General features: G+C 41.3%; 1 protein-coding gene across 35 annotated transcripts in view; it reads right to left on the bottom strand.

The window, feature by feature from the left end:
* RIMS2 (regulating synaptic membrane exocytosis 2) overlaps window positions 1-9,015 on the bottom strand; it is a 467,470-nt gene extending 458,455 nt beyond the window's left edge. For 28 of the 35 annotated variants that reach the window (XM_032131090.1, XM_032131097.1, XM_032131106.1 and 25 more), the window contains exon 1: window positions 8,633-9,015. In XM_032131090.1, coding sequence (XP_031986981.1) covers window positions 8,633-8,802 — 170 coding nt within the window. In that variant the 5' untranslated portion in view covers window positions 8,803-9,015. The remainder of the gene's footprint in view (window positions 1-8,632) is intronic. The other 7 variants (XM_032131134.1, XM_032130949.1, XM_032130976.1 and 4 more) reach the window with 7 other exon arrangements.
* Window positions 9,016-27,149: the final 18,134 nt, after the last annotated feature.

Raw genomic sequence — 27,149 nt, 5'->3', positions numbered from 1 at the left:
GGCAAGAGAAAGCCTAAATACCTCTGTGATTAGGATACTCCCTATCTAGAGGCAAGTCCTCATTCTTGCTCCAAGGGCTGTTGTGCATTTTATTTAAGTACTCAAATGCAAAATTCATAAGGAGGCATCTCATACAGACAGGATACAACTCAGTGGCACTAAAGACAAACACTGTGCATAGCTGAGGTAATCAAATTCAAAATACAATATGAGGAATGACCGATCCAACAAGACTTCTGCAGAAAAGCATGGTGAAGGGGTAGTAGATCACAAGCTGACCATGAATCCGTAAGTGCTATATCACAACAAAAACCCCAAACACGTGACACTGTCTTTACAAGGAAAGGGTTCTGTGCAAGACACAGTTTTATTATCCCCATGCTCTCCCCATACACTTCTGTTTGGAATATGTGTCTGGGTTTGGACACTGTGTTTCAAAAAAATCAGTCAAAAAATATAACCTGTTGAGTTTACAGAAAGGAATGATGAGAATATACAGGAGGAGCTATGATCACATTTGTGAAATACAGAAAAGGTTGCTGCATACAGAAAAATAACAGACTGTATTGCATTTCCATTGGGGACAGAGCAACTAGCAAATGGCAGGAAAGAGATTTGGGTTTAACAGTAAGGGGAAAATTACAGGGGTAAGGATAAGGACTTTGAGTAACTGAGACAAATTATCCAGGGAATTCAAGAAATCTCCATCCCTGACTGAGTCAGTAGTGGAGTCATTATTCTCATACCTTTCAGTAGTAACCTATCATTTGAAAAAATGTAAAATTTCATACTGTATATGAGAGCTTTACCCTAAGATCTGCTTGGCCCACTCTTCACCTTCTGCTACACAGGCAACACAGCTCTTGCAGAGATGAGTGTCTTGAATTCAGCGCATCATCTGCTATGTGCCCTTGCCTTGGCCATGAACGCTACTTACTTCACTGGTTAGGTGGGGTCTCACAATTGCAAATCACTAGTTTAGACAAGTAAGTGTCAGGAACTGCTATCTTAAGAGTCGGTCATGCCTTGAGGCAAAGGATGAATTGCAAGACCTGTTGAAGTCCCAACCAGCAATGTTTTCTATTATTCTATGTGTTCTCTGGGTTTTAAACAGCTTTAAAAGCATTGCTTCTCACTCATCCTTTCTGTAATCAGAAAAATGTATAAACCAAGAGTTAGATAAACACTATATGGAAAAAGATTTCTTGCTAACACACTGGAGTACTCATTTCTGAAAAGTTATATGAAAGATGGTTGTAAAACATTTTCCAAAATAGGTTGACTGCTTCTAACTCACAATTTTATTCAAAGGTGAAAGCATTTTATGTTCTTCATATGCTTAAGATAGTACACATTCTAAAGAAAGTCTGCCCTCAAAAATACACAGAACCAAAATGCCACATTATATCGAATACCTAGCAATGCTATGACCTGTTAAATATTCTGTGTACAAATGCAATATTATATTTGCTATAAGAAACGCTTCACCTTAAAAATATTAATGTCAAATAAAGAATAGGTCATCAGGAAGTATTTAAACAACCTCATATAAGATTTAAGAAGGAAGAACCAACCCCATAGAGACAGTAAACAAAGAAAATAGGTTTCATGTGTTATTTAAAGATTTTCTTAAGAATTTTCTAAATAGAAGCACTCAGACTTGTTCGAAACACAAGTTCAACTCTTGCTAATTCCTTCTAGAACAGACAGGATATCTCACCAAATTTTTAATAAAAGATTTTAAAGTCTAAATCAAAGATATTCTTTATGGCCTCAGGCCTCACATCAAAACTTAAAACCTCCAAAAGATATAGATACATGAAGTTAATTATTATGACTATTACTTTTCCCCTATCAAAATGCATGAATTTGATTTCTTTATCAAAATGCAACTGAGACCACTCTGCAAGCATGTAATATGATGACAGCTGATACTTAAATTCAGGCCTATAAAAGAACTGCCTTCCACCTTCAATAACAGAAAACAGCAGAAATTGCTTTGAACACTTACTCTTCAAAAATTACATGTATTTGCTTCTCAAATGCACTGCTATTCCCCTGTACAATCTTATTGTTATATTAACTCTTATAGTCTCAATCCTTACTGACCCCTTTGCAGATTCAAGACCATAGCTTGGAGAAACTACACGAGGACAGAGTCACCACATGATATCTTGCAGAAGCAGCTCTTCAGCACAGCACTGATTTTTCAATGTTACTGTATCACCAGAAGTATAATAACTCCTGAGATGAAGTTACTGGGGTTTACAAATGCACTACCAGATTTGGTGCAAACTGTTTTTATTGATAAACTATAACATACCCTCAACAGAAAGTTACTTCAAGGATGCAACAGTTCCTCCTGTTACACCATGAAGTCCTGCAAAAGAGATCTAAGCTCAGTAAGCATTGAAAACAATATTGGTCAATATGAACTTCAGGTTTATAACACTAATAACTTTGTCTGGACAATGACTGCTTTTGAATGCCCTTTTTAGACAATTAGTACTTCAAGACATTCTTCCTGCTGGCGAGTTTAAATTAAAAGAAAGACTTGCCCACTCTTAGAGAGATTAGGTTGTCTATGGTAAATTGTAGCTATTAACCTTGATATAGTAAGACGTGATTAAAACAGCCCATGTGATCTAAACTTAACTTAAAAAATCATCCCCACCTCAAAGCTCAATGTATAACATCTCTTGCAGTAAAACAGGTATAGATGAGATCAGAAGTCATCACTTTTTGTGTTTCTTGGGGTTTTATCTCCCCAAGTCTCTGTCAAAAAAGCATCATCGGTGAAGATGTTGGGGGAAAAGGAAAGATCACACTAAAATAATTCTTCTTGGAAAAGGCTGGCCTAATGGTCTTAGAAACTGCCCTAGCATTCTGACTGACTGTAAATATGACAACGTAACTTGAAGAAAGCCACTAAAGCAAAAGGGTGAAAGGTGGCATTAAGCTAAAGAAAATCCCATTCCACTGGACTAAAATTCCAAGTTCAAGCTATTATTTTACTTCTTCCTCCCTATTATGAAACCTTGAATGTGTTGCAAGTATTTTAAAACTTCACTGGCAGGGTAAAAACACATTTTACACCAGTTCTGCAGTAACCTATCACTTCTGTGTATTTTGACACTTACAATATATACACTAATTAGCCACTGGTTCAATGGAAAAATCAATTATTTGACATTCTCAGTTATTTAGATGTTACCCAGCTCAGAGATGCATGCAGACAAAACCCAGAATGGACCATTCAGTCCCCTAACCTCATCTCCAGAGACCACTGCATTTCAGTCACTGCTTTCTAGGATACAGTCCCAGCACCTTAAAATTATGATCTCCACTCATCCTTTAGATGTAAAATTAAATGTTTTCTTCTCTTTTCTTTTCCAACTAAGTGCAGAAAGGTATTTATTTGACAAGATTACAAAAAGCACATCCTGTCATGTGTTGAATGTCTTTTTTGGGCGTTCTTTGTTAACTAAATCCTGTATCTGTTTTATGATTTCTCAGCCCCATATGATGTCAAGCCTTTCTACACCCAAGCCATCCTACCAGTACTTCTTGAATGTGGGAACACCAGCACTACTGCAGTCTTCTAAAACTTTACTCAACATAAACATTATCAAGCCAAATAATTATTGTAATTGCCACTCTGTATAATCTCCAAATATATTCTGCTTAGTCACTAAGAGGAAGTATTACTTTAATCATTTGTAGACAGTGCCTGAAAGTGTGTTAGGTTCTTTAGAGAACAATTGTAAACACTGAGTCTTCTGTAAGAGCAAATGGTACAAGCCTTAACAAACTGACAAGTATTATCTACAGTATAAAATGTCAAAGCATATGATAAGAGTGAAGAGCAAGGAATAATGACAATTTTGAGAGAGGCCCAAAAAGCAGTACAAATTATTAAAAGAAAGGGGAGATGATAAAGAATATTATGAGGGAGCAGAATGAGGCAGGAGGAAGGAAAGAGGACATGGCAGGGCAGGAAACTATATGTATATCTGTGCAACTTCCACTATCATTTATTTCATACTGCATAAACTTATTAGAGTCACTTTGACCACATTTTATTTTATAATGCACAGAAACAAGAGCAAAATAATGAGTGGTGTAGCAACAAACTGTTCTAATCAGCACTCCAAATTCAGAGAAAATGCAGTGCAAAGTTATGGAAACATAACTTAACTAACATTGCCTGGAGTCCTAGTTTACTATTTAGTCAAAAGCAAATACTTTTGCCTTACTCTATAAACTTTAAGAATTCCTATACATATCTCCATTTTCCAAAAGCAAAATCAATAATCACCACATATCTCTCTTTCTTCTCTTCAGCTCTGAAATCCAAATCCGAAACACACAATGCTTTTAAGATAGTGCAAATCAGAGTCGATTATTTACGAAGTAGGATAATTATTTATAAAAAAGTACAACAGCTTTGTAAGTCTGATATTTACACTTCTGTGACTCATGGCCAGCAGTCACAACTGCTTCCTCTTCCCCAGGTGAGCATCCTGCCCCACATCTCACTCACAGTGTCATACAGAGCCCACACAGCGCAGCTTCCTTACGGTTTGCTTGTCAGAGATTTTGTTTCAGTCAGTGTAGCTACCCCATTTTTACCATGCCTGCACAATCACTACCACAGTAACTGAGCACACACAAGCCTGCAGTCAGTTGTACCTTCCTACAGCTCACTCTGGACTTGACATTGGTGGATCACAGAGAGCCACCACCCTCTAGCTATCCCACTGTGTTTCCACCTTTCTTGTCCCCTTAGGTAAATCAGCTGACAAATCCACACACACTTTTAAAAGATATCTTTTATAAGGACCTCATGGTAAACCTGTAATGCTCTGCAAATCTATGAAAAGTTGGATGATTTCATAACAAAATTTCTCTTGGGAAAATTTGTCTTCGACTGGGCCAAACTGTCCATACCCATGAAAAGCTAAAATACATATCTTTTCAGAGCTATGATTCTGACTTTATGAGGAGAGCATTTTATCTTTAGAACTGCTCAGCAAAGAGTTTGAAACTCATGATATTTCAAGTACCAAAGTGTAGATGCACATCACACAGGCTGAAAAAGAAGTCTTTATAAATAATGGCAGCATTCTAATGTCTCCTGTAATTTTTTTCCTGTATGCATCCTCTCAGTACATTTAATACAGAAATAAAGTACAAATTAAAAGTAAAAAAGCACAAGACTGATCACACAAACCAGTCTGTATGGAGGCATTGTGCTGTCTAAAATCTATTAAAAAGCTCACACACACAAAACCAGATTTTATAAGAGGAAGGATGTGCATAATGAAAAGGAAAAGTCATCATCAAAAATTCTATGCTCTATCCAAGTCAGTAAAACATCCACAAAGAAAAAGGTTGAAAATATGTAAATATTCTTAAAACAGCAAAGACTTACACACAGAGTACAGACATAAATTCACTCTGTCACGCATTATGCATATTAAATATTATGCAAAATATATATTCAATAACCTTGTCAAAAAGACACCTTCCTAGGACATAACACTTAAAATGCACTCCAAGGGTCCCAAAAGTTCCAGAAGAGAGACAGTCAAAGCAGCAGAGTTTTCCACCCGTCCTTTTTAAAGCAGAAGCTCCACCACAGGAACACAGTGCACAACTGTAGCTCAGCATATTTCACAGACCAAACCAGGCCAAAGGAGACAGCAAATCTGAAAAGCTTCTGCTTTCCATGCCATCATGTTCCATCAGATCCTGGCAAGAATTCATGCTGACCCGATCACTATTAGTTGCTACAGATTACAACTCAATAACATTTGTATTTCCTTTCCCCAAAAAGAGTAAAACAAGCATAAGGAGAAATTATGTATCTATTTTAAATCCACACATATTTACCCCAGGGAGTGAAAGGAAAAGAATAAATAGTCCACATTACAGATGTGAGTCACACCACTTAATGCTCTTTTGGAAAATGCTCAAATACCACAGTGGTGGGCACAGCATAAGAATTTGAAAAACACAAGATAGAAATAGAATGGAGAAAGGAAGTAGAGCCCAGGGACTAGCCATTCATACTGACACTCAATCACCATAAATTATAAAAAAAAAAATAGAGGGAATACATGCTTGCTGCTTTCTTCAACATTTGAACAGTTCTTGTGTTAATATCTCTAAATGTCAACTCTTGTTTTCAGCATCTTTTTTTTATCCTGCTATATTTCTCCATGGAATGAAATGACACAATTTTATTGCTGAGGCAAAAATACCTTCCACTTCAAAAGAAGCTTGCCTTCGAGGAGAATTACACTTGAACAAAGACTGCAGGATTTAGCTCTATATTTATCTCTATGGAATAACAGTGGTTCATTCATATAAACATGGGGGGGTTCTTTTTTATTCTTTCTCTTCTTTTGACAGAAAGAAAACATCTCTTGAGAGAATTAAACTCAGTAATATCTACATAAAGATGATGGTATGACTTTGGTGGAGGGCTGTGCTTGATAAATCCACAGATATTTTTAGAATAAATATGTACCTGATGGTTCAAGGAGACACTTCATTTTAAGAAAAATGAAACTGGTGAGTTATTCATCTGACACCAGCTCACTTCTCACTATCCTCTAAAATATTGTGGGCCATCTATTCAAATTCCATTGACAACAGCATTTTCCTAATAGAGTTGCTTTAGGCCATCTTTTATGTATAACCTACACCATACCCTCTCCCTTGCGGCTTAAACAGAACTCAAGTGGACCCTTTTAGTGAGACATAATGAGAAACTAAACCCCACCCGAAGTTTATCTTTAGATTTGACGAAGACCTTTTTTTTTGCCCATTGTCTGCTTCCAAGATTCTGAGTATTACAAATTTAAACAATTCTGTTTCACTTCTTAAGTTAGTTTTACCTTGCCATTACTTGAAAATAGTTTATTCTTCATTTGCAGGCTTAACCACTCAAGCTGATCCCAGTGCTGTACTGAAATTGTACTTTATATTTGATCATAAATATTACTGTCCACAGCAAAAGTTGACAGGAGCTTTCTTTAAAATTCTAATGCTATTATTATATATTTAAAATGCAAACTTAATTCCTTGAATTCCTGCAGCTTCCAACTGAACTTCCACTTCCTTCTTTGTTAATGATTTTTAAGAGTGCAGAAATTTTAGACAAACATTTGCATTTATTTTGCTATATCATAGAATTTAATAAAATAAATCAGTCTAAATTGTCTCAAAATAAAAGCATCCCAATAGCAAACAAATTGTAGAGCAAGAGACTAAGATGTGGTGACAAAAGAAGGTATGGCACTTTATTTCCAGTGCTCACATAACACTGACACGCTTCAGAATGTTCACCCAACAAAAAACCTTTTTAAACAGACTTTGAAATGTTTTTAGGAGATCTCCTTAACGCTTAGGAGCTGTCACACAAATGATATTTGAAGTTGTTCATATGATGCTAATAATAATGCAATGAATCTTGGAAACGGACTTCCAAAGTCAGCAACTAAAGCCCAGAAGACAGCTTCCAGGTGCTGAGTGGGAAAGGCCAGCTGCAATTAACATGTCCAAGATACAACACGAATTTTGGTACAAAAAAAATGCTTCAGCTTCACCACACTCATCAAAGTCATGTCCACGACAGCAGCAGCTTTGCTTATTACTAAGGCATTCGAAGTCAGCGTGGTTACTCCATCACGGAGGGAGAATAGTTTTCTCGACTTTACTCAGTGTCTGCCAGCCCGACTGGGGAAGGGCGTGACCCACGCTGTGCACGGCAGCGGGACCCCCGCGCCTGCAAAGGAGACCGGCGTACCCCCAGGGCTGGGGCTCAGCGCACGGGGAGAGCTCGCACCTCCCCGGGCCCCGCGCTCCTGTCCCGGACACTCCCGGTGCCCAGCCGGGTGGCCGCGGACAGCTCCCGGTGCTGAGCTGGGCCGGGTAGCTGTGGACAGCTCCCGGTGCTGAGCGGGATCGCTCCCGGTGCCGCTGCCGCTGCCGGAGCCGAAGACGGAGCCGGAGCCGGGGCTGCCCCCATGCCCGCGCCGGGCAGGCGGAGGGCGTCCCGCTTCCCCCGGCGCCGGGGCTCACGCTTGGAAAGAGCAGCGGGGCGGGGGCGGGCGGCAGACACGTTGTCGGGGGAAGATGGCGGCTGAGGCAAACCCACCCAGCCAGGCGGCCGGAGCCCAGGCCCCGGCGGTGCCGCTCCGCCCGGCAGGGCCGCCGCCGCCAGCGCGGAGCCCGCCGCGCCCCCGGGACGGGGCCCGATGCTGCCGGTCCGCCCCCTCCGGCAGCGCCGACCGCCGCCCCGACCCACCCCCGTCCTCCCGATGGCACACGCCGGGTGAGGACGGCACCTGTGCGGCCATGTTGGGCGTCTGGTTCCCGCCGGCGCCGGGGCGTGCGGAGCCGGAGCCGCCCCGCGGAGCGCGACCAAGGCAGGTGCCGAGCCCTGCCCCGTCTCTGCCCGCTCCCGCGGGTCGCCCCCGCCGTGCCCCACACTCGCCCGGCGCTGAGCACCCCTGCCCTCCCCCAGCCGCCCGACTCCTCTCTCCCGCCCTGACCCTGCCGGGGGAGAGACTTCCGCGGCCGTGGGCCCCGGAGGACGATAAAGGGATGCGCCCGCCCTTACTTGAGCACGGATTGCTCCTTCTCCTCTTCCTTCTTCTGGCGGTCCATGACGGCCAGGATGATCTTCCGCTCTTCCTCCGTGAGGTGGCTGAGGTCCGGCATCTCGGGCTGCGGGGCCGGAGGAGGCTGAGGAGCGGCGGGGCCGCTCCGGGGCCCGGCGGGAGCCGACATGTTTGGTGGGAGCTGCCGCCGCCGCTACGGGAAGCGCTGCCCGAACTCCAGCAGCACCAGCGGGAGCGGCCGCCGCCGGCGCCGGGAGAAGCACATACAAATCAATACCCTGTAATCAACCGGCAGCCTAATGACGGCCCCGCCGGGGAGGGGCGGGGTGCCCGGCAGCCCCGACCTCGCACCCACCCGCCGGGCCGCCGGCGGCAGCGGGAGGACGGGGACGAAGGGGGCCCCGGGGGGCGAGCAGGGGGAGCAGGGAGGGGAGAGGGCAGCTCCAGGAGAGGAAGGGCCGGGGGCGGGGTGGGGAGGGTGAGGGGAGAGGGCAGGATTAGCCGCGGGAGCGCTGTGGTTTGGGTGCGAGCGAGATTATCCCAACCCTGAGCACCCGGCGAGGAGAGGGAGGACGGAGCGAGCGGCGGGGGGTCAGGAGACGGGGGCAGCGGCTGCCGGGGGGGCCGAGAGGGATGCCGTACGAGAGCGGAGCCCCGGCGCCCCAGGGCGCGCAGCAGGGGAAGCCCCAGCGGGCGAGCGCCAGTCCCGGCCGCCGGCCGCGGCTCATAATTCCTCGCCGCCGTCCATGGAAGGGACCGCGGGGCGCCGCGCCCGCCTCCCGCCGCCGCCGCCTCCCGCCGCTCCTCTGCCGAACCGCGCCGCTTCCTGGCGCCGCCTCGCTTGGCTGGTGCCCTCTCGGCTGCGGGATGGAGTCCGCCTAACCCATGGCATGGCGGAGAGCCGGAGTCACGGGAGGGGGCTCCGCATCGCCCCGCCGCCTCCCTCCCCTGAGCCGAGCGGCGCGGGGCGATGCGGGGCCCGGCTGCCGCCCCTAGCGGCGCCGCGCGGGCTGGCGGCGGGGGGCGGCGGGCGGCAGCTGCCCTTATTTATTTATTTATCCTCGCACGAAAAATGGACGCGATAAAAATCACGCGAGGAAGGACAAGGAGGAGCCAAGGCGCCGGCGACGAGCTGGGAGGACCGAGCCCTGCGGCCGCGGGGGGGCAAGGGGGAGGGCGGGGAGATGTTGCGCGGCCGCGGCTCCCGCATCTCCCGCCGCTCCCGACGCCCGCGGGGCGGCCGGAGATGGGCACCCGCACGGTGGGGCCGGTCCCCGAGCGCAGCCCCAGGCAGGAGGATCTGGCGCGGGGGAGCGCCGGCCCCGGGAGGAGGAGATGGAGGCAGCGGGAAAGGCGAGGGGGAAGTGGCCCGGGAGGGCGGCAGAGCACCCATATCCCCGTCCCGTCGAAGGCCCCACGGCACGGTCCTCAGTTCGGGCAGAGAACCGCAGAGCAACAGCAGGGAAGCCGCGGACTGTGCGCCGGGCCGGTCTCCGGCTCTCCCGAGCCGGAACGGCATCGCTGCTCAGCCGTGCGAGTCCAGCCCAACAGAGCTGCTGCTCCACGACTGCCCACATAAGGTCCTGCTGGGGTGTCCTTCACTCCACGCAAGGTGTGAAATCTACCCCAGCCTCTGTCGGGACAGATTCCTCTAACCCACAAGAGCAAGAATGTGACACCTATGAGAGAAGCTGGGAGCAGAAAGTCCTCCTCCCACATGGACACCAGGTAGTGGTGGAATAAATCTCTAAAAACTCTTTTGCTATCTCTAAATCCCCCATCTGAGAGTCATTTTGTAGCAAGAAATAATTTCTGGAAAAAGTATCCTAGAGTACCCAAAATGCCATTCAGACCAAATAAATGGGAAATACCCTATCCAAGAATGCCAAAGAAAACAATTCAATCCAAATCTGTATGTTTTTACTTTGTAAGACACAGTAGAGTTCTGCTTGCTGTTCTCTCACATTATGAGACATAACATCAGTGTTGGATAACATCTAGGTGTATGCAGCAATAATAACGTGATTTTAAAAGGTTTAATTTGAACAGTTTGAAATCTCACCCCAGATCATAGAGTCTTGGAGCTGGTGCTATTTGTAATCTGCCATGGCATCAATTTATAACCAGGTGCAAAGACCTGGGGAAAAAAGTAATCTTTCTGAACCTATTATGGTCCTCATTAGCTGTATTGCCACAGAGAATAAATTCTAGGATCCAGCTTCACTGACTAAAGAGTTTTGCCTGCAATATTGGTGAAAACACCGTTCCTTTGTGGAAACAAATTCTGGAGGAACAGATTGTCAGAAGGACATGAGAGGTTTGCTGTGATAAAGCAGGTCTTAACAATAATCTCTACCTATTATCAGTCACATATATTCATTGAATTTTAATTTTGTCTAAGACATGTCACTGGCATCCTTAGCTAAAGGAGACTGTTCCATTTCTTGATGTAAAATTGTGTAAAATAGACCCTTTGTTATTGTACGTACACCATTGTGTAAGACACTGAGCTGTATGATTTTTCATTCAGCCCTGAAAGCATTCTGCTCTTCCAGTTCACATCACCTTCACCTTTCGGACTGGATTCCAGCCAGCTGGCTCTCACCAAATTCCTTGTTTCTTCCAGGCACTAGATAAATCTGGCATCGAAGTCAAAAAGAAGAGGAAATGTAGACCCATGTGTCATCAGATTACCAAAGATGGTGCACTCTTTTTCAATCTATGAATGTTGAGTGGAAGAATTAACTGTACAGAAGCCTTTGGAAAATACTTTTTATCCCAGGGAAGTGAAGAACAAGAGAAATCACTCAATTACTTCTAAGAATGATTACAAAGAACCAGACCAATTGAAAGTAGTCATTTCAGCCTGTCAGGTTATTGTTGGTTCAATAATATTTCATGGTGTGCCTCAACCATAAACACAAGCAGTATTCAGACTGTAGTTTTGGTTGCAAGAAATCACTACAGTTCTTTGTGCATTGCCTCATTCGTCTGAGATTCTTTCTAATGGACATTTACCTTTGAATTTTCTAGATTTACAGTGCCTGCTTCATTTCAATGTGCCTGTGAATTTTCATCCACAAATTACAAATACTTGCTCTCAGCATTACTGTAGAATTTCAAGAGCTTTCTTTTCTTCTTGGTATTTGCCCTGTTTCCACTAAACCCTCTACCATTACATGGGTAAATGCAAACAAACAAATGCAGGGACATTAACTGTAATCCCTATATGTTATCTAGCTATTTGCTTTGAAAAGAGAGAGCAGATTCAGAGCAGAAGACATCCTATCTTGATGCCAATGAAAAAATGGTTCAACTTGACCATTCTATGCTTCTACCTTCCTTTCTCACAATCAGTTCCACCTATCATTCCTCACATTCTTCTGAAATTAAACATTATTTGTTCATGTTCCTGTCAGCCTGCACAGAATTGTCTCATGTTGTTACTGTTACTTACATTACCCAGGTGACATATTGATGAAAACATACTCAACAGCACAGACTTCTCTACCCACTCCAGAGTAATGATGTCAACAGTAATCTATAATCAACCAACAAATTATCATACTATCATGTAGTATGATCATTTACAAAAATTACTTTTAAGGAGCATTCATTTGTAATTCTGACCTTCACATTCATGCGTCTCCAGGTACCTGCCCTTCCTGTTCATCTCAGTCCTCATTCTGAACTCACTACCACCCTCCAAAAAACCAGATTCCCGTTCCTAGTTTACAATCTTCTGCTGAAATTGTTCTTCACTGCAAAATCTGTAAATGAAAATTGATTCTAATTGCATATCAAAGGTATGTGATACTTTCTTTTGGTGGCTTCTCTAAGTCATCTAAATGTACTGACACCAGCAGAGTTATTAATATAATTTTTCTGATACCCTTTTTTTATCTGTTCCTTTTCAGTTCTGCTAGACATGAGGGGTTCCCAAGGAAACAGTGATATTGTAACCTAGTTTTATATATCACCACAAAATGTCTTTCACTAAGGGTCTCATTATACTTACTCCCATTTCCTTCCTCATAGCAACTACAAAAGTAAATGAGTTGGTAGATTCATTGATTAAGCATGTCAAGTATAAGTCTCCTCTGAAAAGGAAATGCTAACATCTGCTTTATAATGTTTTGTATAAGAGGGAAAATCCAGTGTAACTAATTATTTGTTATTTTTGTCCCAATTTGAAACTTAGAAAACATCTTTATGTAGCTGACATGAAGGGAATTTTATTCTGTTATGCATCAGTGAATGGAGGAAATTAAAAATACATTCTTGGTTGAAAATGTCCAGTACTCAGACTCTCAGTGGATCAAATCAGATGTATAACCAGCAAGAAATGTATCCTGCAGAACACTTCATGTAAGCAGTCTGCGAGGGACTCCTCAAATTCCCACAGAGGAAGTGAAAACTACACTGCAACAAATTATGTTTTCCAGGTCCTATGCTAAGTGCTATCAAACCATCACGGGCTGGTTTTCTGGTGCAGTCTTGGATCTTTCCCAGCTTTCTCCTGTCTAAATTGAGGAAGCTAATTATATTATATAATGTCACCAAATTGCCATTTGATTTCTTTCAAGAAAGATTTCAAGAGGATTTTGCTACTCTCTATGCAATTTTTTTTATGCTCCAAGCAAATTTCTGTTAGTTGGATACTTCCCCACAAGTGATTTGAACAATGCTAGACATTTATGGGTAGAAGTCAGATTTGTTACTCTCATTCCCTATAAAAGAGGGTCATCCATAGTATGCACACTACTGACCATAACCAACTATATTCAGTGAAATAGTCCACCCCAATGTCATTGGTATTAAGGATCTGTCTGCAGTAGATGGAAAGGTATTGGTCTTTTAGCTAGAGACCCCACTTTTCCCTCCACTCCATGCATATGATCAGTATCTTCACAGAGTCAGAAGGGTAAAGTCCTTAAATTATGCTGAAGAGTGTAACTTAATTTTTACGCACTTTCAAACCCTTTCCCTGCTCAAGGACTACCATTAACAAAAACATTTTAGATTAGAGGACTGTGGGCTCTCCATGGGCATCATGAGAGCTGCTTGGGTTATGGAGGATGTCCAGCCTTATTCCTAGATCAGCTCTGGTGGGAAGAGATCGACTTGCCTTCTCTCAGTGGATCAAGGAGCTGGTATCCAGGTTGTATTTTGTATTGAAATGCAATATGGTAGAGGCCCTGGCACATAGGTTTTCTGTAAGCACAGCTGGCTGAAAACTGAAGAGAGGCTCAGATCAGTTAGATTGTTTTCTGGTTTAAGGTTGGGAGAGTTGGGGTTGCTCAGCCTGGAGAAGAGAAGGCTATGGGAACCTTACCATGGCCTTTAAGTACCTAAGGAGTGTCTAAAAGTTAGATGGGGAAATATGTTTATTGCCTGTTGCAATAGATGGGGGAGGGTAATGGTTTTAAACTAAACTGAAGTGGATATATAGAAAGAAGAAATTTTTTTTGTCATAGGGGTAGAAAAACTGGAACATGTTGCTCAGAGACTTGATGGACTAGATGACCTTTAAAGGTTCTTTCCAACCTGAAGTATTCTATAAATGGGATACTTGACAAACATGATTTCTGGAGCTTGGATGTTTCGTCCAGAGCAGTTATACACAGAGTACATAAGTTTGTAAATAAGATCAATGCAAAAAACTTTATTATGTCTCATTCCTGCAATTTTGTCTCCATGCTCAGTTTGAAATATTCTGTCATATTTGTAACATAAAACATGCTGCATTAAAGGCACAGGCTGAAGTTTTTACAGGATCAGTATTTTCTGTCTGAATTTGACAGTTCAATTTTGATTGTTGTTCGGCTAGTTGGCTGAAACTCAAAGGAGGAAGTTTTGAAAGAAGCTAAAAATTCTTGTGTAATGACAGTTCTTTGGTTATACATTTCTATTTGATTCTCAACCTGTACCAGCAATGTTTCTAAGTAACTGGGCAGCAAGTTAATTCTTGTAATCTAACAGTCCTGATAGTAATAAATCACAGATTTTGTTTTCAACAATGTAGCAATTGTCCAGCTAAAAGAACTGTAGAATCAAGAATCCTACCAAAACCATATGAGTCTATTTATTTTGGTCATTTACAGACCATTCATTGGTATTTAATACCTTTATTGGTATTAAAAATTGTCCCCAGCTTGAGCACTTAAGTTTCTTTTTAATTGTTCTGAGTTGTCAGATACTCCACTGGTTTCAAAATAATGATTATATAGACATTATTCAACACACAGAGCACAGGCTCACATTAGCACAATAGGTGCTTAGGACATTATTGTATGTTCCTGTAAGTTATGGATGCAGCATTGTCTTCTGACTTTGCTGCCTTCTAATCCCTCTTCCCTGACCCCTCCTGCATTTCTGAAACTCAAGCTGCTTCAGAAGAAATACCAGCATTCTTCAGTCCATGTGATTTTTTTTTTTTTAATTCAGTCATAAGATTGTCCTCCAGAGTTGGTACAGAATATCCTGTTCCAGATCTCAGGAATATATTCATTCCTATTGTAGTGACATCTTGAAAGTCCCAAATCTCCTGATTTTATACAAGATAGAAATGACTGTTTGCCCTTTTTCCCTTTTTTCCCCCTTCTTTTTTTCATAGACTGTACTAAGTGATTCTGTCTCTCAAATTATTATTCATTATTAAAAGTATTAATAAAATCCCGAATTATTATTATTATTATTATTACAGTCACACTTAGAAAGCCTAGTCATGTATGAAGAGTCTAGTGCCCTAGAAATTAATAGAAAAAATAGCACAGGCAACAGCCTGTTGCCACAGAAAACTCAGAGAGCCATAAACAAAACACGATACATGGGTAACTCAGACAAAAGCAATTGAAATGAGAAGACAGCAGTAAGGTAACAGCAGTAACACTAGAGAAGTGGAAGATGACTATTTTCTCATGGACATTATCACAAGATGATGTTAAATAGATCTTTGAAGAAAAATGGCACACTTTGGGAGACAGAGCATCATTGCTGGAGCAGAGCTGTTTAGAGTTTTCCCAAAGTAGCATTTGAGTGGAAAGTTCTGAAGGTAACATCCATTCATGCAAAACCTGCCCATTACTGAGGTCCCTTTTTCACTGCACCCAGATTAAGTTGTGATCTCTCTGTTGGCGAGAAATAGAAAATACTGGTTTGACTGTTTGCTTTCCTCAAAATCCAAAGGCAGCAGGGCTTTAGCTGTTTGGATTTTCAGCTACAGCTAATTCTCACAGACCTGGACTATAGCAGCTTTGATAATGAAAACATGCCTGAAAGGGACGATAATTAAAGTTTAGCATCTGGTATTTTCTATCTAGAAATCTACCTTTCTAGGCTTCACATCTGCCAAACGATCAGCAAATTAATCAGGAAGTTCAATTAATTCAAATAATATGTAAGGACAGAAGTGGTAGCACTGTGAAACTTCTCCTAAAAGCATAATGGTACAGGCAATTTAATTTTTTTTTTTAATTCAAGCAAGCATTCATTACAATTTTAGCTCCAGTACATGAAAAAGGAGCCAGTACCATGTGAAAGTTCATTTTATACTCCAGAGACAAAAGGCACTAGAATGAAAAAAGCTAAAGTCTAATTGGAAAACAATTTCTTTCTTGTATATTGAGATCATTAGCACTTGACACTTTCTAGCACTGTTTCCCTGAAAAGGCTCCCCATGAGATCCTAGTTGACTTACCTCAGATAAAATCAAACTGTGCAGCATGAAAAGTTTATGAACAGTCTTAATCAACGTTAATCAACTTTGGCATTTTACTAGGCTAAGGGGAAAATTGCATTAGGCCAAATGAAAGTCAGCAAATGCGTAGTAACATGATGATGGCTGCTTTGTGTTCTGCTCTCCAGAGCAGGATTCTGCCATACTTAAAAGTACAAGTATGATTAAAACAAGATTCATTCACTAGCTACATTAGTATAATTACATTCACAATGATTTTCTAATAAGTAGAAAATCAAAACATTCTGAGAAGGGATTTGTATCCCTTTCCACAAAAGCTTAGCTATTTTTACTACCAATATTAGTCTCATAAAATACATAACCTTTGAGTACAATTATTACATTTCTTAGGCCACAGCATCTTATAAATTGATACGAAAAGTGTATGTTAGGATTGCTGTCAGACAAAGGTATTTAAAATATTAATGGATGGATGATAGTGAAGTATGAGCAGTAGCACTTGAACACAGTCTGTTTTTATAGTGGACAGGAAAAAAATGATTCTCTATGAAGAATGCTCTTGCAAAGGAAAGGATGGAAGGGAAGGAGTAATAAAATACGAGCTCATTTTTGACATTTCATCTTGCATTTCAAAGAGGTATATAAAAAAAAGAAGGTGTAGGGAATTTCCTTCTTTGAATGCAAAAGGAGTTACCTCACTGCCACTGTGCAAAGAATCTTTTAGACACACAATACTTTAGACTAACAGCTGCTACAGTCTGCCTTGTCTCTTACCAAAGGGACTACATCCACCATAAAATTAGTGGATGACCCTTTCAAAAGCACGGGTTTCTGAGTTGGCAAGGAAAAGAACAGAACCAGTAACTACCCCAATAACGAGAAAGTATGAAACACTGAGCTAAGACAGCTGCTTAGCCTAAAGGTCATTAACCACCATACTACAGTTCAGCTTAGTGCTACAGAATTGATGTATTACAAAGCCAAAGAGGATACACTTGTGCAGAAAGACTCTCCAGCCTTGTCTGTACTTTACAATAGGAAATATTTTCACAGCAAATGTACATGCTCTCCCCCAGAGAAAACTGAGCAGGCATTGACACTTTCTAGCATTGACCACACAGTGGATAGAGTTTATTCTACACCTTAATTTGGGGGGGGCGGGGGGTAATAAGCCTGGTGCATGTGCAAAAGCAAGAAACTATCCAGCTGCAGTGAGGGGCAGATGTTGCTTCAGTAAAACAGTCCTGTCCTTACAATTCTTGTCTCATTACTGCTGTACTTCTCTCCATAACAGTGGGCAGATTAATAACTTTTTTTACTTCCCACTGTGTGTTAACAGTAAACATCCAAATACATTCCTCTATTTATATGGATTCTTTCCTACATTTCTGTCTTGAATACGAGCTGTTCTGATGAGTAGCCACCTTCTGTGTGTGTAGTCTCCTGTGCCAGCTATTTCAAAAGATACCAAGCAAAAAAACATCAGTAACAGCTGATGGCATTTTGTTGGTGATACTGTGGATTTCATAGGTATTCATCTATCATTCACAGTCGTTTTCAAAAGTATTCATGGCTGTCAAGAGTTCAAAACCTATAAAAAGTAGTCTGTAACACATTCAAAACTCAGCCATAAAAATATAGAGAACTGAGTTATACACTAAAATAAAGCATTGCTTCTTACGTACAAATCACTGCACTCCAAGATGTGTGTTGGATAAATCAACATTAGACAGATCTGCATGCAGAGGGAAATGGTGACAAAGGATGAGGAAAAGGCTGAGGTACTTAATGCCTCCTTTGCTTCAGTCTTTGATAGCAAGACCAATTGTTTTCTGGATATCCAGTCCTCTGAGCTGGAAGACAGAGATGGGGAACAGAATGAAGCCCTCACAATCCAGAAGGAAATAGCCAGCAACCTGCTATGTGATTTAGACATCCAGAAGTCTATGGGGTTAGATGAGATCCACCTAAATGTACCGATGGAGCTGGCAGAAGAGCTTGCCATACTGCTTTTAGTCGTTAGCAGTAGTCCTGGATAACTGGAGAGGTCCCAGTTGACTAGAAATTAGGAAATACAACATCCGTCTACAAAAAAGGCTGGAGTGAGGATTCAGGGAACTACAGGCCTGTCAGCCTGACCTGAGTGCTGGAGAAAGTCATGGAGCAGATCATCTTGAGTGCCACCAAGGGTGAAAATGACTGTGAATGACTACCAGGGGATCAGGCTCAGCAAGGTTGATTTTATGAAAGGCAGGTCCTGCTTGACCAACCTGATCTCCTTCTGTGATGGTGTGACCTGTTCAGTGGATGAGGCAAAGGCTGTGGATGTGGTCTGCCTGGACTTCAGTAAAGCCTTTTAGCCTAGCACCTAACCTGCAGTAGCAGGTGACTGCAAGCAACTACAACACTGCTGACTCAAGTCCTGAGAGCAAAGAGGACATGTTGGACACATGGCTGTTTGCTTCTCTCACAAGGAACTACTTCTCATTTCTAGTCAGAGAGTTGCCTCCTGTGACTTTGTCCACTTGATGTAACATCTTTGGCTTTCATGCATGCATCTGCTATTGCCCTACACTGTTATTGTCCTTGATTTCATATCCTGTGAGCATTTAACAACTCCGTTGTTTTATGTCCTGTTTCTTTCTATCAGTTCACAGGATGAGAAAGACATGCAAAGATGTCTCAGCTTTGCTTTATTCTCTTACAGAATATCTTAAAAAGAGGAAAAGGTAAACCTGTTCACTAGCTGACTAAACCCTTCTCCCTATTGGATGATGCCCACATGTCCTTCAAAATGACATTTTCTTGTGATCAGACCTTCAAAGCAGGATGAAGGTAACATGAAGAAAGTAGCACAAATTATTCTGTTTGTGTATACTTTTTTTCCCCCATTTGGTTCTACATCACGTATATGCTGATTGCCTCTTTTACTTTTCCAATTTTGGTACAATGAATTATTCCACATTATTTTTGAAAAAGAAGAAAAATTAGCACAATATTTTTTCCCCCAAAACAGTGATGTTACATGAAGTAAAACATACATGACAACAGTGTAGGGTACAGCAGAGCTAGTAACTCAAGAAAGCAAGATCTAGGGTGATAGGAGGCAACATTTGCATGACTCAAGAAGGTATAGAAATTTCTACAGGGCATGGATTCATGAACCAGAATTATATATATAAAATAAGCAATGGACAAATTTTGATTTATAGAGATATTATTCTGTTGAGAGTTTTAAGTGAACCATAAGCTATCTGAACTTCATTCCTGTGCTTTATAACGTCACCAAAACCTCTCGTTATATTCTGTGTCTTTATTTTCCCTCATATTCTCACACACACAAATGTAGGAGTCTGCAGGACCTGAAGAATTACTTAAATACTGAAAGGATGTAATTTATCACATTTCTAATTGCATCCCATTTAGAAGTATTTTAGTTCAAGACATTATGTAAAGAAAAAAAGTTCAAAAAACCAATCATAAAATAGTCCACCGGACAACACATAGCAGTTGTAGTAGGTTCTATGAAATTAGCTGATGGCTGAGAATAGGATTTACCAAATCCTCTAAGCACCAGATATGAACAAATAGAGGAAAAACTAAATTAACCTGCTTAATTCTAAGTACAGTAGAATACAAATTGCCAGAATTATGCAAAGTACAAACACACGCGTGCATGCACACACACCCCACACAGAGGCAAATGCACATTCTTCCCCATTTCTGAACCTGGTACCTTGCTGAGTTGGGTTGCTTAGGAGACTCTGATCCAAAGTTATGTCAACAGGATTATGTAAGCTCCCGACAGGTCTACCAAGGCTGGGTAAATCAAAGACAGAGGCCAGACAGAAATTTCTCTCTTGATTCTTCAATTCGATTCTTCAAGCTGGATGCAAGGCTGACCACCTTCCTCTTTAGAAATATTACTGGCTAAGCCTTCATTTTGTCTCTGTGACAATTTCCATCTCAGTTCCTTGGAGCAGTGGATAGCCCCAAATGAATCTGTGCAACAAGCATCAGTCCAATCCCATCTCAGCAAGGAGCTCAAACCTTGAAGTAGCTGCTGCCCCATGTTATGTACAAGATCCTGGCATGTACATACAATGCTGCAAGCTGGAAAAATCAGCTCAAGTTATGAGGGAGACGGAAAATTACAGTATTGATATTCTCAGCATGAGTGGGTGCAGATGGTCGGGAACAGATTGTATCAAATTGAAGAACAATAATAAAATCATGAACTACTGAGGTTCCCCTGCTGGAGGAAAACAGAAGTTGCACTGATTGTGAGTGACATCACATAAAGAGCCCCGTGAGACTGATGAGGAACCAATTAGCAGCAAGGCAGCAGGTATGCAGTTCAAGTAGGTGAGGATGAAAACCCTCCAAATGCTACCATGATACAAAACCACTTTCTAAAACATCTTACAGAACCTTTTTAGCAGTAGCATGCCCTCATTGACATGGCTGGGCAAAATGGGAAAGTAGGAAGAACTAATTATGGACTGAACATGACTTGGATATCTGGAATCTGTTCACACAGCAGCTCCAATAAAGACATTATCCAACTTTGGTAACTAAATTATCTCCTGATGGCAAGAACATCTTCTTCTGCCCACAAAATCACATCAGACTGGTTGTAATAAAATATGGGCACAACATGGTTTTAACCTATAGTAATTTTTATTTGTTCATCTGAATGTTTAGGCATGTAAGTTTTAGGTGCCAACGGTGAGTGTGACATATATGCTACCATTGTGGAAAATAAATTTTAATCAAATACTTGCAAAAGAAGTGAATAAGAAAATAGCCACTGAAATGCATGGTGTTTAAATGTCTTTAAAAAGCAATTTTTCCATTGAAAGGCATAATTTTCAGGTTTCACAGAAATTAATTTTGAGTATTGTCAGCAAAATACATTAGTAGAACTAAGACTTTTCCGGTATTTTTCAATAAAAATAGGAGGGCTGGGTCACTGCAATGCTGTAGAGTGGCAGTGTCAGACAGGGATCAGCAAAGCAGAACTTCCCAAATTCTCAGGAAAAAATCCCATTAAAATGGAAAAAGGGAATAAACCTTTATGAAGACAGTCACATTGGCAGGTAGCAAAAAGGGGGCTCCTGATTTCAATAATAGCTAGAATTAACTAATAAAAAACAAAGGAGGAAATACCATTACCATAAAAGAAACCCTGCCCCAAATTAAAGAGGAGACTTCCACTTCATACTCAAACTGTCATATCAATCAAAAAATAATCTATTTGGCTAATTTAAGTAAGACAGTAACTGTGAGAAATTAATCTTGCATTAAGATGAAAATACCTTAAAAGTGAAGAACTGGAAGGCATGACACAATGTAGGGTAAAACAGATCAGGTCTGCTCAAAGGCAGCAAAAAGGATCACAAAATGATGCTCTAAGTCTTGAACTGAGCACAAGAGGATGAATTCACTTTAGAATAATGTAGAAGAAAAACTTACAAAACTACCTGAAAATTTTAGTGGCTGTTAAGACTGACACAGCATCACAGTCCTCTCCAGAAAATTATCCTACATACTTACATTGAATTGGATTTGCAATATCCTTGCATCTTCAGCTACTTTAAGAACAACAGATTACTTCTGGCAGCTGATCTTGTGCTGACCATATTCTCAGGCTGCGCACTGTCACTGAACAACCAGTGCACAGCAGGACACATGGCACATACCAAACATACCTAGACTGTGTTGACTTTCAGAAAGCTTTCAAGAGGATCTCTGAAATTTTTTGGTGAATCTGTACAATACCCAGAAAATTGTTATGGTTTTCATTAGGATACCACAAGGACCAAGATCTCTAACCAGCTGTCTTGAAGTTAATACTGAATTTACTGTATTTTGGAGGTAATGCATCTTCACGAAATTCTGTGATCAGATCACGCACATGTAGGTCTGGACATTGCTGATGGTATCTGCTTCCTGGAGACATTGATAAAAAACATGCTGCTTAAGAACTGTCAGAACTGAATAAAATGTCCTGAAGTCAGAAAGTTAATAAAGAAAGGTGGTAAAAACCAGTGTGACTTCAGATAATTGTATTGGTCCATAAGAGGGAAGTCTTAAGTATTATTGCCTCACAAAAACAGCAACTTTTGCATGATTTCAGCTGTGAGCAAATGACTCAAGTGGAAACCTTTGCTTGGCCATGGCTGGCCTCCAGCAGGGAAATCTAACGCCCTCCATGACAAGCTAAGAGTCTTTTGTTGCTATGCATTAAACATATCTGCAGGTCAGGAAGGAACGGATGGTAAACAGGCTACTCAGAAATAGTTGCACAGAATAAAGCAGGCCCTGATCCTGGACTGGACATTGTGGCCCAAGACACCTGACCTTTGGCATCCCCAAAGACAAGAAAACCAGAGAGACATTTTCAGCAGAGTATTCACTAAAGCAGCAGTTTTGCAAGAAAATTTTGGAAATTGTGACGGCATTGGCTTCTGATAGTACTTCTTCAAGGCAGCTGAATTCTTATGCTTCTGGTGATATGAAAAGTAGGTTGAACTAAGACAGATAAATTGAGAACCTGACAGATTTGCAGCTTCTTCCTCCATTTATCTCTCACTGAAATATTTAACTCCTTAGTTTTAACAATCCGCTGCATACTATTTTAGCTTTTCCTATCTTCTGAATAAAATCTTTGGTTACTAAACATTTTAACAAAACTCATTTTAATAGATTTTTTGAGAATTTAGTTCTGATCTGTTCTGCCACATTTTTCTGTGTCTGCTACTGTGACTACATCCTTTAGTGTGACTATCCATTTAAATTTTGTCTTGGTCCAAAATTCACTATGACATTTCTTCAACATAGAGTTCAGTCAAAATCTCTGTCTAGGGCTGTTCACACAAAAGACTCTCCACAGAATAAGGCACAAAACACATAAAGGTATTTGTCTTTTGAAGCAAATTACTACATATTGTCCATAATTTAAACAATTGTCACTGAGCCAGATTTCTGGTTTTATTCCTTTATTCCCAGGGGAAAAAAACCCTCTTCTGACTAAACCTTAGTTTCAAATCACATTTAGACACCCAATTACTGTATTAAGTTTATTCCACAGTTTGACATCAGTATCATAATCCAGTTACTTACCTCATGCTGCTTTAACTTGTGATAGTGAACATTTTCTGTTTGAGATATTGTACCGCAGCTACTGGACAGCCATAACTGATAGGATTAAGTAAAAACAGCAGCTTATCATGAATGTCCTAACATTTTCAGATGTTAAATACTCACTTGAGAATGACGCAACTGCAAATATTGCCAGTGGTTTTGTTTGCCAAGGTTATATTTTGCCTTAAGTGATGCAAAAGAACACAGGCTCTATTCCTGAAATAGCTGGTCTATAAATATGATACCTTTAGATACCCAGCTGAGCCAATGATTCTTTTGCGTTCAGATTTAAATGCTCGATTATCCCATTTGTGAGAAAAAAAATAGGCATTTTAGATATTTCACCTTACATTCTTAAAGCATAAGAGGGATTGAATTTTCCCTTTCGTCTTCACTCCAACTGAGCAAGAAAACTGCTGACGTACTCCTTTCTTTTTGATCTGTGCCTTACAGCTCCCCCAACTCCTGCCACACCCAACTGCACCCCTTTGGCCAGTGTGCAATTATATTCTGGTAATAATCTTTCCTCTTTGGCTCTCCTGGCATCTCATCTGCCCAACATTTTTGAGTCCAGGTTTCCTTTCCCTGAACACATCCCAAATACTATGCATACCATAGTGCAGGTTCGTAGGCATCTGCAAATGATTAAAGCAACCACAGGTCTTTAAAAGCTTAACAATCCTCATTTTTGTAGGGATTCAGGGTAATGTTGCCCCAGATATTATATGGTAGAAATAACCTTAAGAAAGAAGTATTTGTATTTTCTGAATAGCAAAACCTAAGTCATACAGCCAAGTCAATGATGACCACTGAGAAGGCAAGAATTTCTGAAGTGCTATTTTGGGAAGCAGGGATGTGAAGAGAACAAAAACAGAAGAGAAAGAAAACCGTAATGCTGGAAAATCTGGAATCCTCAGATCAAAACAGCTTTACAAATAGGAAGAAGTGATTTCATCCTCAGGTACTGTTCAATCTCTACCCTAGATCTCAAAGTGCAGAAAAACAGCAAACAGCTGTTCTCACAGGACAGAGTGAAAGGGAAATGAGTAATGACCAAATGCTGCTGCTTAGCTACGCAGGGATGTTTGCCCCAGATAGCAAAAGCAGGAGCACCCACACTGAGACTCTGCAGTTGTTGATAAGGATTGGCTCTGTCATGAACTAGTGGACTTGTTTCAGGCAGTTGTTTGATGCAATGGCCTCTCTTAGCAGGTGCAACAGATCCCTTGCTACATCCCACAGTCCGCTTGTAGCTTATGCCACGACAGTTTTCATACACTGTTCTGTAAATGAATGACATTTTTCAGGTTGCTCAAAAAAATTGTCATATTCTACAATAAGGCTCTTAGAAAAAAAGCCATATCTTCAAATAATTCCACTCTGACGGAATACAAGTTACAGGCTTGGATGTCAGTATTGTAATAAATACATGAACCCAATATGTCTACCGAATCTATATTAAATCTGTGGGTTTCTATCATATTGTGGTTTTTAATCACATTTTTACAATGACAGTCAAAATACCATCTCCATCCATTTATCTTTTTAATAATCAGCAATGCTCTTTTGTCTGCTGAAAGATCTTTGGTTTTGCCCACACAAGCCATAAAAGTAGAAAACATGATGCAACATGCTATAAGCTCCTGATCATTTCCACCTACCCACCAAGCACACATTGTTTGCACCTACTGAAACTGCTCCAGCCCTGGACAAAATTAAATCATTATGGATACTAACATTCATTAATATAAGAAAAACTTTAAAACTTAAGATATTCCGCTATGTATTCTAAAAACCTCAGAGATCACAGATCAAACTTTGAAGGCACTGGAAAACAGCAGCTCTGCCTTAAGTTACTCTAACAGTAATTACTCATTACCTTTGAAAATAAGTCCCTAAATTTGCCTTGAACTATGTATAGACTACATCATCTTCAACTGAGAGGAAGTGTGTATTTTTTTCATTTAATATAGCAAGCAATGACACTTTCAGCAGTTTTTAGTTGGTGGTATTTGAACTGTGATCTTTGAGTTTGTCCTAGAATTCTTCACATACCTTCTAAAGCCCTTCTAAAGAAGTCCTAGGTGAGCACGTCACAGTCTTTTCTTTCTAATTAAAGTCCCTTTTCTTCAAACATCTTTCCATCTTTCTCTAGTTTAACACTGAGCTTGTTTCCCACAAACCATTATCCACAGAAATTTCTTTGTCCACAGTTACAAAACCTCATTCATCTCTCTTCAAACATTTTTAGACTTTTAGGTGCAGAATAGCAGAAGGTGCAGAAGGTATTCACTTGTCACTGGTTTTGCTCATCTTAAATCTAACTGCCTCTGTGTGCAATTCTGTCCAAACCTAGACAGATACTCGTAAGTTAATTAGTCATACTTCACATCATAACATTAAGTATAAAAATAAACAAAGTTTTGACTAAAATATAAATGTCTGAAGCATGGGATAAACATCTCCTGAAATAAGTATTTACCTTGACCAAGTACAGATCAGGTATGCAAAGCTGTTCACTGGGCCTGCACTGTAGACATCTAAGGTCAAGCAAGATGAATTCTACTACCTCCACCCATTCTGCAGAGATCTTTCCATATAACCAAGCGTGCTACCTGACTAAGGGATTAGCAATTAAACTCAAAGCCACAACAAGGATCAGAACGATTAGCGAAAACCAAGTGCACAGACTCACCAATCTGAAAAACATGGAAGGGGAATGATGCAGATGACTGCTCCCAGCACAAAACCCACTAAACAAATGTAGGAAACTCCCTAGGAAACTGAGGGATTACCTAAAGGTTGTAAGACTTCAAAGGAGTAAGAATTTAGGGACTGTGTAAAATTTATTAGAGGATTTTTTTGTGTGGATTGCAGCAATGTGCCAAACTTACTCTGGGATGTTTAAGGGAACTACCAGAAGAGGATAAGGGGGACCAGTCCCATGTAGACAGCTTACCAATTATACTGCACTGCTGCAGCCCATCCCATATTATTACTGCACCCTATTTCTAACTAGTCTTGTGTGCATGTACCTGTCAAGGCTAGCAAACTTCAAGTGGGACTAGCCCACAAGCAGGACAATAAGAGTATGAGCCACTAGAGCAGGACCACATGTCTGCGGGACTTGAAGGTCCAGGGGTCTGCAAAGGGGAAACATGGGCTGGATGCCAGTCAGTGCCTGGAGCGTCTCACAGAGCAGCTACCAGAGCCCCACCCTGCAGCTGTGTGCACACCCACAGGTGAGGCTCGGCCCTGGAGAAGGAAGGGGGGAGAAGGAAGAGGGTGGAGCAGCAATACCCAGCACAGCCCCTGTTTACACAGGTGCCAGAACAGGCACTGCACTCTGCCCCTGTGGATTTGCAGCTGGCAGTGTGTTTGTTGTTCATATTGTGTGTAAGGTGTACACACAGGTATTGTTTTATATTGTTATGAGCTTGATGGTACAGAATCACAACAGCCTGGGGTCCTTTGGCTTGGGAGGGGAAAATGTACAAAAATCCCTGGTCCCAAAAGTCATGGAATTCTGTTACCATGAGCAAAGTGAAGAAGGGCCAAACGGACATTGGCAAAAAAACCTCCTGTTGAAATTTTTAGTTGGTCTAAAAGTTTTATATATTTTCACATACCTACGTGGCCATGTAGTTTGTGTTAGGTATCTGTAACGTATG

Source organism: Corvus moneduloides, chromosome 1 (genome assembly GCF_009650955.1).
Source record: "Corvus moneduloides isolate bCorMon1 chromosome 1, bCorMon1.pri, whole genome shotgun sequence".
Lineage (NCBI taxonomy): Eukaryota > Metazoa > Chordata > Aves > Passeriformes > Corvidae > Corvus > Corvus moneduloides.
The sequence above is the reverse complement of the archived record's forward strand: the minus strand, read 5'-3'. Positions and strand labels throughout refer to the sequence as shown.